This window comes from Girardinichthys multiradiatus, chromosome Y, assembly GCF_021462225.1.
Source record: "Girardinichthys multiradiatus isolate DD_20200921_A chromosome Y, DD_fGirMul_XY1, whole genome shotgun sequence".
In the NCBI taxonomy this organism is placed as follows: domain Eukaryota; kingdom Metazoa; phylum Chordata; class Actinopteri; order Cyprinodontiformes; family Goodeidae; genus Girardinichthys; species Girardinichthys multiradiatus.
In genome coordinates this window covers 779,099-793,214 of record NC_061818.1, presented here as the reverse complement: position 1 = coordinate 793,214, position 14,116 = coordinate 779,099, and the positions used below count along the sequence as shown (strand labels likewise).

General features: G+C 38.4%; 1 protein-coding gene across 4 annotated transcripts in view; it reads left to right on the top strand.

Annotated features, from left to right (window-relative positions):
- Positions 1-14,116, top strand: part of LOC124864967 (neuronal-specific septin-3-like) — a 108,736-nt gene that overhangs the window by 66,248 nt on the left and 28,372 nt on the right. The window contains exon 1 of one of the 4 annotated variants that reach the window (XM_047359916.1): positions 6,844-6,892. The exons of the other annotated variants lie outside the window; for them this stretch is intronic. Coding sequence (XP_047215872.1) covers positions 6,856-6,892 — 37 coding nt within the window. The 5' untranslated portion in view covers positions 6,844-6,855. Of the gene's footprint in view, positions 1-6,843; positions 6,893-14,116 lie in introns of those variants that run through there. 4 annotated transcript variants of the gene reach the window in all.

Genomic DNA, 14,116 nt, shown 5'->3' with positions numbered 1-14,116 from the left:
GCTACTTTACATTTTAAAATGTGACTGCAGTTGTGGAAAATTCATCAATATGTTGTTTTGATAGATGTTACATTCCTGGAATAAAGTTTTGGTTTCTCAATAGAGAAGTCAAAAATGAAGTTAAGTCTTCTCTACCTAACTTATTACTGTCATGATTTGTGGTTGAGCAGGACCAAAGCGCCAACAGGACATCGGCAGGTGCATGGTGGATGGATATATTTTAATGAAACCAAAGGCATAAATTACAGAATAAATGGAGACACAGGAACTGGGAGATGCCATCAGACAACCTGACAACAAAGAGACAGAAAACAGGAACGTAAATACAACTGATTCAGAAGGAACTACCTTGAAAACAGGTGGTTGCAATTGACAGAAAAAGGTGTGGATCATGATTATTTAATTTCCCTTTGGGATTAATAAAGTATTTTTGAATTGAATTGAATTGACACTTACACCTCACTCTGATTGTGTTGTAAATAATTGGGTTCCCATTTTCCTTTTGTAATTTATTTTTTGTTGCAGACAACTGAACTATAAAGTACCACGGGCAAAACAGACTAGATGTCAGATTGAGTGAGAATTGTTATTTTTCCAAAACAGGCAGACAGGAAGTGGAGTGCATGTAGAATAGATCTCTGGGTTCGGGATTTGAACTCGGGATGACTGCGTCGAGGACTAAGGCCTCCATATACAGGTCCTTCTCAAACAATTAGCATATTGTGATAAAGTTCATTATTTTCCATAATGTAATGATGAAAATTTAACATTCATATATTTTAGATTCATTGCACACTAACTGAAATATTTCAGGTCTTTTATTGTCTTAATACGGATGATTTTGGCATACAGCTCATGAAAACCCAAAATTCCTATCTCACAAAATTAGCATATTTCATCCGACCAATAAAAGAAAAGTGTTTTTAATACAAAAAACGTCAACCTTCAAATAATCATGTACAGTTATGCACTCAATACTTGGTCGGGAATCCTTTTGCAGAAATGACTGCTTCAATGCGGCGTGGCATGGAGGCAATCAGCCTGTGGCACTGCTGAGGTCTTATGGAGGCCCAGGATGCTTCGATAGCGGCCTTTAGCTCATCCAGAGTGTTGGGTCTTGAGTCTCTCAACGTTCTCTTCACAATATCCCACAGATTCTCTATGGGGTTCAGGTCAGGAGAGTTGGCAGGCCAATTGAGCACAGTGATACCATGGTCAGTAAACCATTTACCAGTGGTTTTGGCACTGTGAGCAGGTGCCAGGTCGTGCTGAAAAATGAAATCTTCATCTCCATAAAGCTTTTCAGCAGATGGAAGCATGAAATGCTCCAAAATCTCCTGATAGCTAGCTGCATTGACCCTGCCCTTGATAAAACACAGTGGACCAACACCAGCAGCTGACACGGCACCCCAGACCATCACTGACTGTGGGTACTTGACACTGGACTTCTGGCATTTTGGCATTTCCTTCTCCCCAGTCTTCCTCCAGACTCTGGCACCTTGATTTCCGAATGACATGCAGAATTTGCTTTCATCCGAAAAAAGTACTTTGGACCACTGAGCAACAGTCCAGTGCTGCTTCTCTGTAGCCCAGGTCAGGCGCTTCTGGCGCTGTTTCTGGTTCAAAAGCTGCTTGACCTGGGGAATGCGGCACCTGTAGCCCATTTCCTGCACACGCCTGTGCACGGTGGCTCTGGATGTTTCTACTCCAGACTCAGTCCACTGCTTCCGCAGGTCCCCCAAGGTCTGGAATCGGCCCTTCTCCACAATCTTCCTCAGGGTCCGGTCACCTCTTCTCGTTGTGCAGCGTTTTCTGCCACACTTTTTCCTTCCCACAGACTTCCCACTGAGGTGCCTTGATACAGCACTCTGGGAACAGCCTATTCGTTCAGAAATTTCTTTCTGTGTCTTACCCTCTTGCTTGAGGGTGTCAATAGTGGCCTTCTGGACAGCAGTCAGGTCGGCAGTCTTACCCATGATTGGGGTTTTGAGTGATGAACCAGGCTGGGAGTTTTAAAGGCCTCAGGAATCTTTTGCAGGTGTTTAGAGTTAACTCGTTGATTCAGATGATTAGGTTCATAGCTCGTTTAGAGACCCTTTTAATGATATGCTAATTTTGTGAGATAGGAATTTTGGGTTTTCATGAGCTGTATGCCAAAATCATCCGTATTAAGACAATAAAAGACCTGAAATATTTCAGTTAGTGTGCAATGAATCTAAAATATATGAATGTTACATTTTCATCATGACATTATGGAAAATAATGAACTTTATCACAATATGCTAATATTTTGAGAAGGACCTGTATGGGTTGCACGCTCTATTACTATGCCACATGCCGTGCCCAGTAAAATTCTAATTCTTAATCTAGGTGTCTTACAATGCCAAAGAAATTTGGAAAAGGTTCTTTATCATGGGAAACTTTCTTATTACCCATAAAGATATATTTGTAGGGGACATAAGAGGTGAGGGAGTATGTTTATTTTAATTAGGCTCACATACCCTAAAAGAGATAGAGGCAGATTGTGCCATCTATCCAAATATTTTTTTATTTTTGTTCGAACTGGAGAATAGTTCTGTCTCTATAAGTCTTTAAGATCTGGTGATATTTTTAGCCCAAGATATGTGAAACCTCTGGAGGACCATTTCAAATATTAGCTAATTCTTGTCAAAGGGTTAACCAGATCACCCAGCAGCAAAACCTCTGATTTTCCAAAATTATTTCTGTACCCTGAACAAAAAAACTAAACAAACATTTGAGGGACTTAATGCCTGATATTGATTGTTCTGGTTTTGATAATAGAATGTCATCAGCATACAGTGCTATTTTTAAAAATAAAACCAACATCTTGGTGCTGACAAATGGCCTCATCTATAGAGGCTCCAGTGCTAATACAAAGGGGGGGAAGGGGCAGAGGACAATCCTGCCTTGTACCTCTTTGCAGTGTTAAGGCTGATGACTGTATGGTGTTTGCTATAGCGTTGGCTTCTGGAGAGTTGTGGAATGCTTTGATCCATACAATAAACCCCTACCATAAGCCAGATCTTTCTAACACATATGTCCATTCCATTCTGTGAAATGCCTTTTCGGGGTGTAAAACCTAAAAAAAAAGTTTTTTGATTTTTCTGATTTCAATATTGTATAGCATTTAATAATTGTCTAACATTTGTAAATGAAATAAATTTTCAAGACTAATAATTTAGAGAGTCATTTAGAGTTAACATTGATGAGGCTTATTGGACCTGTATACAAACCTGTATATATCCACACATATCTGGTGATTTGTCTTTCTTTAAAATTAATGAAGTGTTGGGGGGAAATGTCCATTCTTAAGAATCTAAAAACATATCTGTCCAACAAGTAGGTGACTGCGTTTTACAAAATATTGGGCAAAAGCTGTCGTGTCCTGCTGCTTTTCCTCTTTAAAATACATACTCTCACGTCACACTTCCTCCTCTCTCACTGAGGAATTTAGTTCTTCCTTCTGATTCTCTAATAAAGATACAAAAGATGCCTTAAATATTCCCATCTGTGCGGCTACACTCTGATGAGTACAAGGAGGAGCAAAAAGGACTGAACTACACACAAAGAACAAAAGAGACTGATAAAATCCCTGAATCCCAGAATGCACAGTGGTGTAATTATTATTATGATTATGTTATTTAATATTTAATTAAATAATAATTTGGTCTGTTAAGTGTTGTCCTGTGCATACCAGCCCAATAAGGCGGTGGTATTAGAACAAAAGAGAAAAGTGTGAGTCAAGGTCTGGCATTACGGAACAGCAAAACTATGCACACACATGGAATAAATTCACACAATTTCTTAAAATACAAGAATTTAATTACAAAAATAAGGCAACTCAAAGTCAAACAGTCAAACATATTTCAATCAACAAACTCTTTATTATACTAGAACAATTTAACTAAAACTACCAAGCAAAATGAACGAATAGGAAAGACCAACAAGCTATATACAACATGAACAAGTGAATCAAAGATGGTTAAAACCCAAAACCAATAGAGTGATGCAACATTACCATTCACAACAATCCACAATGCAAAGTCAGATAAACATTATTTTTATAAAATAATATTTTAAAGAATGATTTGCTGCATAAAACCCAACCTTCTGGATGTCTAATTCTCAATGGTGTTCAATTAGCTGTCTTTATTAATAATATTTAAAGAGATATTATTTCCTAGATTGGAACCTAACAACCTTTTAGATGAATGATCCTTAACAAGCCCTCACCTGAGTCATGTGTCTAGCCTTAGCTGTCAGTGGTTGGAGCTTACGAAGGAATCTTATAGCTTGTTACCACTTCTTTAAAGTCTAATGTGGACCTTTAAAATACCGTTAATAAAAGGATTAACATGCATGAGCGTTGATGGTGCATTATCTGTGTTTAAAAACCACCCTTTAAATAAAGTTTGTCTTAACTTTAAAACCCAACACAAAACACATCATTAGCTTTAATAAATTGTCTGTTCTTATCAGCTGAGCAGCTAGTCTGCTAGCACCTACGTAGATAGCTGAGGTTTGTCAACACAAACAAAAACCAAACTTCATGAATTAAACATTATTCTTATTATTTCATCCTAAACTAATTTCTCTGCCCAAACATAACCTCTTATGTGAACCGTGCTGAGGAAAAGGTTCCAAATGGCGCAGATTTTGGGAAGCGAAGTTGTCTGGTCATCCACATGTGAACTGAACTGCGCACAAAGGCATGTTTTGCTACTTCAGTGGCCGCGGTGCGGCGGGGTAGCTCTTGCTGGGTCGGCACACGTGCATAGCTGGCGCTCCTATGGATTTTCCAAAGGTACTAGTCCCTTTAAAGAGCTTCAGCTGCTGCGTGGTTCTCTCTGTTAGCTGAGGCTGCAGCTGGATTAAGAGCAAGCAGAAGGAGGAACGTGTGTTAAATTCCAACTCTGATTCCTCCTCTTCCTGGGCTGAGCTGGAAGTAGGTTAATGTTCCACAAAAGTTCATACCGGCCTTTGATTGTGTACAGCATGCTGTTACCCATGGCTGGGGTCCCAACAGCAGAATTAACTATTTTCATGACAGCTCCCAGGAAGGAGGCGTTTTACAGCTGTAATCACCATGACGTCTTAGAGCTACAACACTTGATGCACAACAGCATCTCTTCCTCCTGGAACATCTTGCAGAGCTCTGTTCAGTCTATCATCTGAGCAGAGAAAGAAGATGGACCAACTGCAGATCTACCAACAGGTGGACGTCCACCTAAACTGACAGGCTAAATAAGAAGAGCATAAATAAGAGAAGCAGCCAAGAGGCTCAGGTTAACTTTGGAGGACCTGCAGAGATCCACAGCTCAGGTTGTAAAATCTATCCATAGGACAACAAATCATTCAATCTGTTTATTTATAAAGCACCTATGCACAATGAATGTCATCTCAATGCACTTTACAAAAAAAACATCCAATTTAAAAAAATTGTCAGTTCTGTCCAATCATACAGATAGATTTAAAGTCAGTAACATACATTCAAATTCTATCTTAGTTATTAGACAATGCAGTCAAGTTTTTTTTTTTTTATTCCAACTGGTAAAAAAAATTCTATCTAAGAAAACCCTCACTGCATCGAGTCACTATTTTAGCCATATTCTGTCCTGATTCCACAATTCTGCCATTGTGGAAGGGTGGCAACAAGGAAGCCATTGTTGAAAGTCAAAAGAACTCACTTTTGCTTTTTGCCTCAAGCCATGTAGGAGACAGCAATTCAGTTCAATCCGGTTTTATTTATATGGTGCCAATTCACAGCACGTCGTCTCAAGGCGCTTTACAAAGTCAATTCAATTGAAGCATAGAGATTCAAGTCAGGTACATTCCAATTAATCCAAACTATCAAACAGTGCAGTCAGAATCAGTTTATTATTCAAATTCATAAGTTTATAAGTTTTTCTATCTAAGGAAACCCAGCAGATTGCATCCAGTCAGTGACTTGCAGCATTCACTCCTCCTGGATGAGCATGTAGAGACAGTGGACAGTCACTGGTGTTGACTTTACAGCAATCCCTCATACTGAGCATGCATGTAGCGACAGTGGAGAGGAAAAACTCCCTTTTAACAGAAGGAAACTTCCAGCAGAAGTAGGCTCAGAGTAAGCGGCCATCTGCCAAGACCGACTGGGATCATGGTATGGTAAACATAAAACAAGGTGTTCTGCTCAGATGAGACCAAATCTAACTTTTTTGGCAGACATGCTGTGTGTGCTAAAAACAAAACCAGCACACGTCACTCTGATCACACCAACCAAATGACCCTAAACTTACAACCAGACCTAGAATGGAATAAAGCACATTCATGTGTTAGAATGACCTAATCAAAGTAAATATAACTGAGAATCTCTGGCAAGACTTCAAAACTAATTTTCACAGACATTATCCATCCAACCTAAATAAGCTTTAGCTGATTTGCAAACAAGAAATGGCATAAAATGTCAGTCTGTAGATGTACAAAGGTGGTCAAAATAAACCTCAAAAGACCTGCAATAAAACATGCTTCTACAAAGGATGTAAAAGTGTTGTTTTGCAACTGTGCGTTGGTTTATCACATAAAATCCAAATAAAACATTCTGGATTTTTTTGTTGTGAAAAATTCTAAGTAGCATTATAACATTTACAAGAGAGCTGTAACAATGTCAGTATATATGGACTGCCATGTTGGTGGGAAAGTTAGACAGCTTAACCAGGAAACCATTTTCGCCTGTTAGCAGGAAATGTGTCATCATGTGACACACACTCTTATACACACTCTGCCACGCCATTCCACACACACACACACACACACACACAAAAAACGTGATTATAACAACCTGCCCAGTTGTAGATGTGTGTCACTGCAGACAGCTGTGTCTCCACATCAGGTAATAAACCGCTCAGTCCTTTCTGTTTTAGTGTTTTTAACTGGTCCATGTTGTTCTGTGTTACATGAGCTGGTTCTGTACATGTACTGCTGTACTGTCTGCACTCTGACAGGTTCATTATTAAAACCAGTTTGCATGTGAGACAGTTGCCTTCCTCACTCAGGAAGCACGGCATATTGACTTAACATTGCACAACTTGTAATGCCTCTTAGGATAACTATCTACAAAATAAGTATAAATTTATATATTACCTTTGAATTATTGCAATTTGTTTTTCTGTGCATTTGAGAAAAAATTAACAGAATTCGACACTAAAATGCCAAAAACAGCTATCCCAATAGAGCACATATAACACTTTTCACCTCACTTGCTCTGAATCCTGGGTTGTTTCAGTTTTTAATTTGAATATAAAAATGTGAATTTGTAATTTACATTTCATGCAATTTGTAGTGAGAAGCGACCGTAAAATATTACAATATCTGGCTTCAAATAGATTCTGTAAATGTTGACCTACACACTTTTTTAGATATAAGTTTGACTTTAACACTGAAACACTAAAATACACTCCAATTCACAGAAATAACAAAATTAAAGAAGCATCTGATTATTCACCCCGAATGACTTGAAGCAACAATGGGAAGTAAATATTTTCCTTTGCCCTTTCAGACCTTAGAATAACTTGTTCTTGGTGAGTACACTCAGACATTTCCAGACACTACCTGCTTTCTTATTAGGGACCAATATTATTCCAAGTTGTTTGTGTTGACCTGAAGAGGATTATAATCCCTCCAGGCCAGGATAAGCTGAATCACAGCGGTTTAAAATATCCAGACAATATCATCTAAATCCTTCAGAAAACATGAGTGAAAACCCAGATTGATCTCATATGTCAAACTAATATGTTTGGTGCTAAAAGAAGAAGTTTCTTTTGTCACTTTTATTAAACGTATCCTGGTAGGATAGAATAAACTTTGGATTTTTTCACAACCGAACGTTTTTGACATCAAAATGTAACCTTGTTTTATGACAAAAGACGAGGGAGAAAGTCTAAAAAAAAAAAGGTTGCATCAGCCAAACTTTTTGCAACTTGCTCGGTATAAACCTATGCGCAAAAACACTCATATTATTTTTTAAAGAATATTGTAATAGTTAAAAATAAATGTTTGAAATAGAAGCAGCTCGTTATCATCATCATCCTCATAATACAGTAACATATCAAGTCATGGTAAAAACTTGGTATATGGTTTTAAGTATTTTGTATGCTCGTGGGTTTGGAGATATACTTACTTCTGCAAACATTTTAGTTTGAGCTTCTTTGTTGTTTAACAGATACAGCCCTGTAATCTGCGCTGTGTGATTTTGTATACTTGAGGTTACATTTAAAAGGATTTTGTAATATAATATTGATCCCTTTAAAGGATTGAATTAAGTAAATACTGAATATGTGGAAGTAATGTGTACTCCATTTGCTTCAGCTAATAAAGGGCAAACTGTTTAGTTAGAGACGGGCATGGAAAATATTGTATCAACTCAACTTATAGAAAATACATTTGAATTCAAATCGTCTTCATTTTGTCATTGTTTACCCAATGGAAAATGAGTACCTATAATCTGTTTAGACTAATTTTGAGTTTTCATGATTTAGATAACTTGCTATAGCAAATATCTGCCTGCGTAATGTTAATGTGGCATGGACTGTTTAGAAAGCAATATTTATTAGCCATTATATTCCAATTTGTGCTTTGTACTTTGGATGCCATATTATTCAGTCTGTTGGACACTGCAGTACATGCCCCCACCAATGGCCTAAGATGCTAAAGGTCACAGAGGGTGGTAGAAGCATTGTGTTGCAGATGAGGAACAGAGAAGTTTTGAAAATATGGATTTATTATGACTGATATTGCCATCGCAGCATTTAACTTTAATATTGCAGTCATGTGTTGCCCTACGATGGACTGGCGACCTGTCCAGGGTGACCCCGCCTCTCGCCCATAGACAGCTGAAGATAGGCACCAGCTTCCCCGCGACCCACTATGGAATAAGCGGTAGAAAATGACTGACTGACTATTGCAATCATATGATTTCCTAATTTTGTGCTGGCCCAGTAAATGTAATATGATAAAAAAGTACACCCTGTTTCACTTCAAGTATATATATGGATTTAATAAAATGACCTGATCTTTATAACTTATGTAAATTAAAACTCCAGTGTACAAAAACCCATACATCCCACACTAACATTATGTATGAAATGAAGAGGAAGCCAAACAGAAAAGCTGTGTAAGAAACTCAGTAAGTTGCGTTAACTCATAGAACCTGGTATAGCGATAATAACTGACTTTATCGGCCTCTCACATTATTGTAGAGGAATTGTGGCCCACTTTTCTTTCCATTGGGTGTTTGTTTTTGCACAGCTCTCTGAGGGTCTTACCACAGCAAATCATTCAGGTTGAGTTCTGGACTTTTACTGGGCCATTGTAACACTTTGTGTTTTTTTAGACATTCTGGCATAAATATGCTGCTGTGTTTAGGTTGCTTGTTCTGATCATGACCTACAATTTCTGGTTGTCAGACAGATGGACTCACATTTGACTCCAGAATACAGTGACTTGACTTAAGAACCACAGTGGAATCCACAGTGGACTCAAACTACTGCAGGATCCTCTTGTCTTGTGGCTTTACAACAAGCCAATCATCAGCCCTGCACCATGCTGGACAGTTAGAATGAGGTGCTTGTGCTAATATGCCCTGTGAGGTTTTCTCTAAACATGGTGTGGGTGTTATGGTCCAACAACTCTACTTTAGTCTCATATATTTAAAGAAGATTATTGCAGGAGTCTTGTGCTTTATTCAGGTGCAACTTTGCAAACCTATGTCCTGCTGTCATATTCTTTGAGAAAGAAAATGCTTTCTCCTGCAACCCTTCCAAACTAGCCATGTTTGTTCAGTTTTTCTTCTAACTGTCCTCTTATGACCTTTTACCCTTAAAATATAACTTATGTCAGTAAAGTCTGTGGTTGGGTTTTATGTAATTTCTTTGAGCTATTTTGGAAGTGACCTTACAATACTTCCCTGATTGATAGGCAGCAACAGTAGCTGATGTATTTCCTGATTGGCATGGTTTCACAGGACACTCCAGAGCAGTCAACTACAGAATTCTTGCAGATAGTGAAGTACACTTGATTTGAAGCACCTGGGTGATATTTTCTTCCACAAAACCAAAGATATAAGCAAGCGTGAATGTTTTACACACAGCCTTTCTGTTTTGGCTTCGTCTTTGTTTTATAAATGGTGTCAAAGTGGAATGACATAATGTTTGCATTCTCTACTGGAGGTTAGATTTCAATCATTTTTAGACCAGATGAAGACCTGATTATTTTTATGTCCTGATATATGATCATAGTTGGAAATACGAGTCTCTTGGAGGGCATAAAAAATTCAACCCAAGTAGAATGACACTGCTCTGCACAGCAATGTTTTACACAGTTTCAGTTGGTTTAACATTGTGCTATATTTACTAGACATCAGACTTGTCCTGCTGAGGGACCTTTTAAGACTATAATGTAAGATTCTAACTGAAAAGGGAATGTCTTTTGCAGCTTTTAACATGTTTTCTTCCAGGATTAACTCCATTCATATTCCCATCCACTCTGACAAATTTCCTCTTTGCTGATAAGGAACGTTTTTCCACAGCATGATGCTGCCCCCCACCATGTATCAATGTGTGGTGCAAGTTTAACATTTTGCATGTGGGTCACAAAGTTCAAATTAGATTTGTTTCTGATATTTTCTAAGGGGGTCTGAGCAGACCACAGAGCACACCACCTTTTTCCAAATGTTTGCTCTGTCCCCTTCATAGCCTGTGGTAATTCAGCATTATATATATTTTTTTAACTCCTCCATAAAGGCCTGATTTGTGGAGTGAACTATTAAATATTTGTCCTTTTAACAGAGTCTCCTACCCGGGCATCTTGGCTCCTTCTCTGATTAATGCTATTTTTCCTATATTCAAATGCATTCCAAATTGTTGGGATTTTTATTTTAAAAACCTTGTATCACCTTCCCTCCACTTCACAGATATAACTACTTTGTGTTTGTAAATCACATAAAATCCCAAGTACAATAGCCTTGCAGCATGAATGTCTTGGGTTCAAATCCTGGCCTGGGATCTTTCTGCATGGAGTTTGAATGTTCTTCCCGTGCATGTATTGGTTCTCTCTGGGTACTCTGGCTTCCTCCCAGTCTAAAAACATGACTGTTAGGTGGATTGGTGTCTCTAAATTGCTCATAGGTATATGTGTGTGCATGGTTGTCTGGTGATCTGTCCACAATGTACCCCACCTGTCATCCAATGACCACTGGAGATAGGCATTACTCCCGGCAGGACCCTCCAAGGGTAAGCTGGCATATGCAATGGATGGATTGATAAAATACCAATGAAATATAGCGAAGTCTTTGGTTTAAATATGGCAAACTGTGGAATAATTCAACAAGTATGAATAGTTTTGCAAGGCCCTGTAGGGTGTAAGATTAAAGAGAACCCAATCCCACACCAGAAACCACTCACCCACTATGTGCATCAACCTGTCAATACCAAAAACTTGTTTTTTCCACATTTGTCAGATGGTCTGACCATGCTTTCAGTCATGCAGTGTCTAGTTCCTAGTTCAGAGTTCACACTACTACTCATCTGACACAGTGGATGTGGACTATGTGTAAACATTGTTAAAATCATACTCGCTACAGGAAGTGTAATCGAGGTGGACTTGCTCAGTTCTTAGGCATTGTTTAGACCTGTTTTTACATACGTCCTGTCTGATTCAGTTACAAGTGGAGAGCTTTAAATGTGACAGCTCAAACGTGGTAGAATTACTTTTTTCTTTTCCATGCAAATAAATATCTAACTACATCAGACAGTGAAGTGTCAACTGTTTTAAAATCAACCCTTAGCAGGTCTACCAACTATAACTACAGTATATAGCTAGCTTATTTCAAACATGTTGTGTAAGCCAACAAAACAGATGAAAGAAGTAAAGGAGAATGAAATGATCTTACTAGTAGTTTACAGTTACACAACGCCACTGTAAATATAAGTACTGAAAGTTAGTGAATATACAACTCACCATCAGAAACGTTGATTTTTGTCATGTGGCTAAATATTCAGTCAGAACACACATCACATCACAGAGAAAACTCAGTCATGTACAAAGCTGCTGTTTTTGTAACAATGCTAATCATCAAACAATACCGCGACTATTAAACTGATGCAGACCTGAATGAAGCCATCATCAGCCTGCCTTGAGTACATTCAGCCCTGTAGATGGTGACTTCCAGCTGTTAAATCCACATTTTCCTAAATCTCCTCTTTATTCTGTCTTTAACTGAAGCTCTCTCTGAGAGCTTTAGCATCTTGTTTGTTGTCTCAGCTGTGACCATCTACTCTTGTGACACTTAATCTAACCAACTGAATATCTTTTTGGCATGCAAATTTCAGTGAACGATACTTGAAACTTATTAGGAAAAAAGTTATTGCATTCCAAACAGTCATTTCCAATAATAATATGGCAAACACTGATACTTGATAAATTATTTGTGATATACTACTCTAATTAGCACTACCTAAATTGATGGTTTCTGTTTAACATAAATACAAATGCATTGCCCTGCGATGGACTGGCGACCTGTCCAGGGTGGACCCCGCCTCTCGCCCATAGACTGCTGGAGATAAGCACCAGCTCCCCCGCGACCCACTATGGAATAAGCGGTAGAAAATGACTGACTGACAAATGCAGTAAAGATGCTTTTATTCGTTTTCTAGTATTTATGGCGGGTGAAATCCGACCAGGATATAGTTATGACTATGCAATACCACAACTTTACGGAGCACTTGGTGTGCAACAATGCAATAGAGGGTTCACAAGAATGAGATAAGACAAGATTTTAGCCATATTTATGGGACAACTCCCTTTTTCCCAAAGAAACTGTGTTAAAAATTTATGATCAGTTTTATCAGTGGAAGTATTTTAGATGTTGAGCTACTAATAACTGTGAAATTGCCTTTTAGTTTAAGCCTCAGTAGGAAGATCTGAGGCAGAAGCCACCTTTGGAGTTGTTTGAGGCTAATGGTTAGCTAGTTGCAGTATTCTTACAGGAATTACAAATTATTCACATCTTTTCTGTCCCTCTGTCACTTTTTCTTGCTGGGTACCCAAATGCTTCCAGATAAATGAGTTACAATCAGTGGAGGCTTTAGTCAATACAATAGGCCAACTCAAGAACTACATCTGGTCTCCCTTCAGAATAAGAGTCTCAGATAAAACATGGTGTGGAGTTAAAGCACTCACCAGGGCTTGTGTTATCCAGGGTCCAAGTTAAGTTCACACAGTTAGAAGTGTACTCTTACATACATACTTTCATGCTTTTTTCTTTTTTACTTTTTGTTTGGTAATTTCTTTCTTATTATGGGGGAATGGTGGCCTAGTGGTTAGAACAGGAGGTTTGTGTTCCAGAGGGGACACAAGGGGCCAGGTTCGTATCCCACAAATTACCACTCTGGGTCCCTGAGCAAGACCCTTAGCCCCAGAATGCTCCCCGGGCGCCGCACAATGGCAGCCCACTGCTCCCTGTAAGGGATGGGTTAAATGCAGAGGAAAAATGTCATTGTAATGTACATGTGGCCAATAAAGATGATTATTATTATTAAAATTTAGATCTCTAGTAGTGATGATAACCTGATAGCAAAGTCATCCAGCAGCTAAATATCTTTGTCATTTTCTCATCACATATGCAGTAATAAAAAGGTTTTATTTTTTTATATATCGGTCATTACAGCAAATATGATGTTATCATAATGTATAACATAAAAAACGGAGTCCATCTTAAGATTTAGACAGATTTTTACAGGAAGACTGAAAGCAGTAGCAGGGTAGTATGTCTTTGAAATCACTTCTCATGTCTTCTGGGAAGTTTCTGTCTTGAGGGGGAGAATGGCTAAACCTGACTGATATAACAGTTACAGCCTGATCAACTGAAAAGAGTTGACAAAGCCGTATTGCAGTACATAACTGGGAAGACTTTATGTTCCTAGTTGGAGAACATGACTTATTCTTTCCAAGCTACAGAATGGAGCCTAATGAACATTTTCTATGCAACATTATTTCACAGCTGTACCTTACATTGCTTGACAGTTTGATGGACACACACTTATAAAAACCTAACAACTGT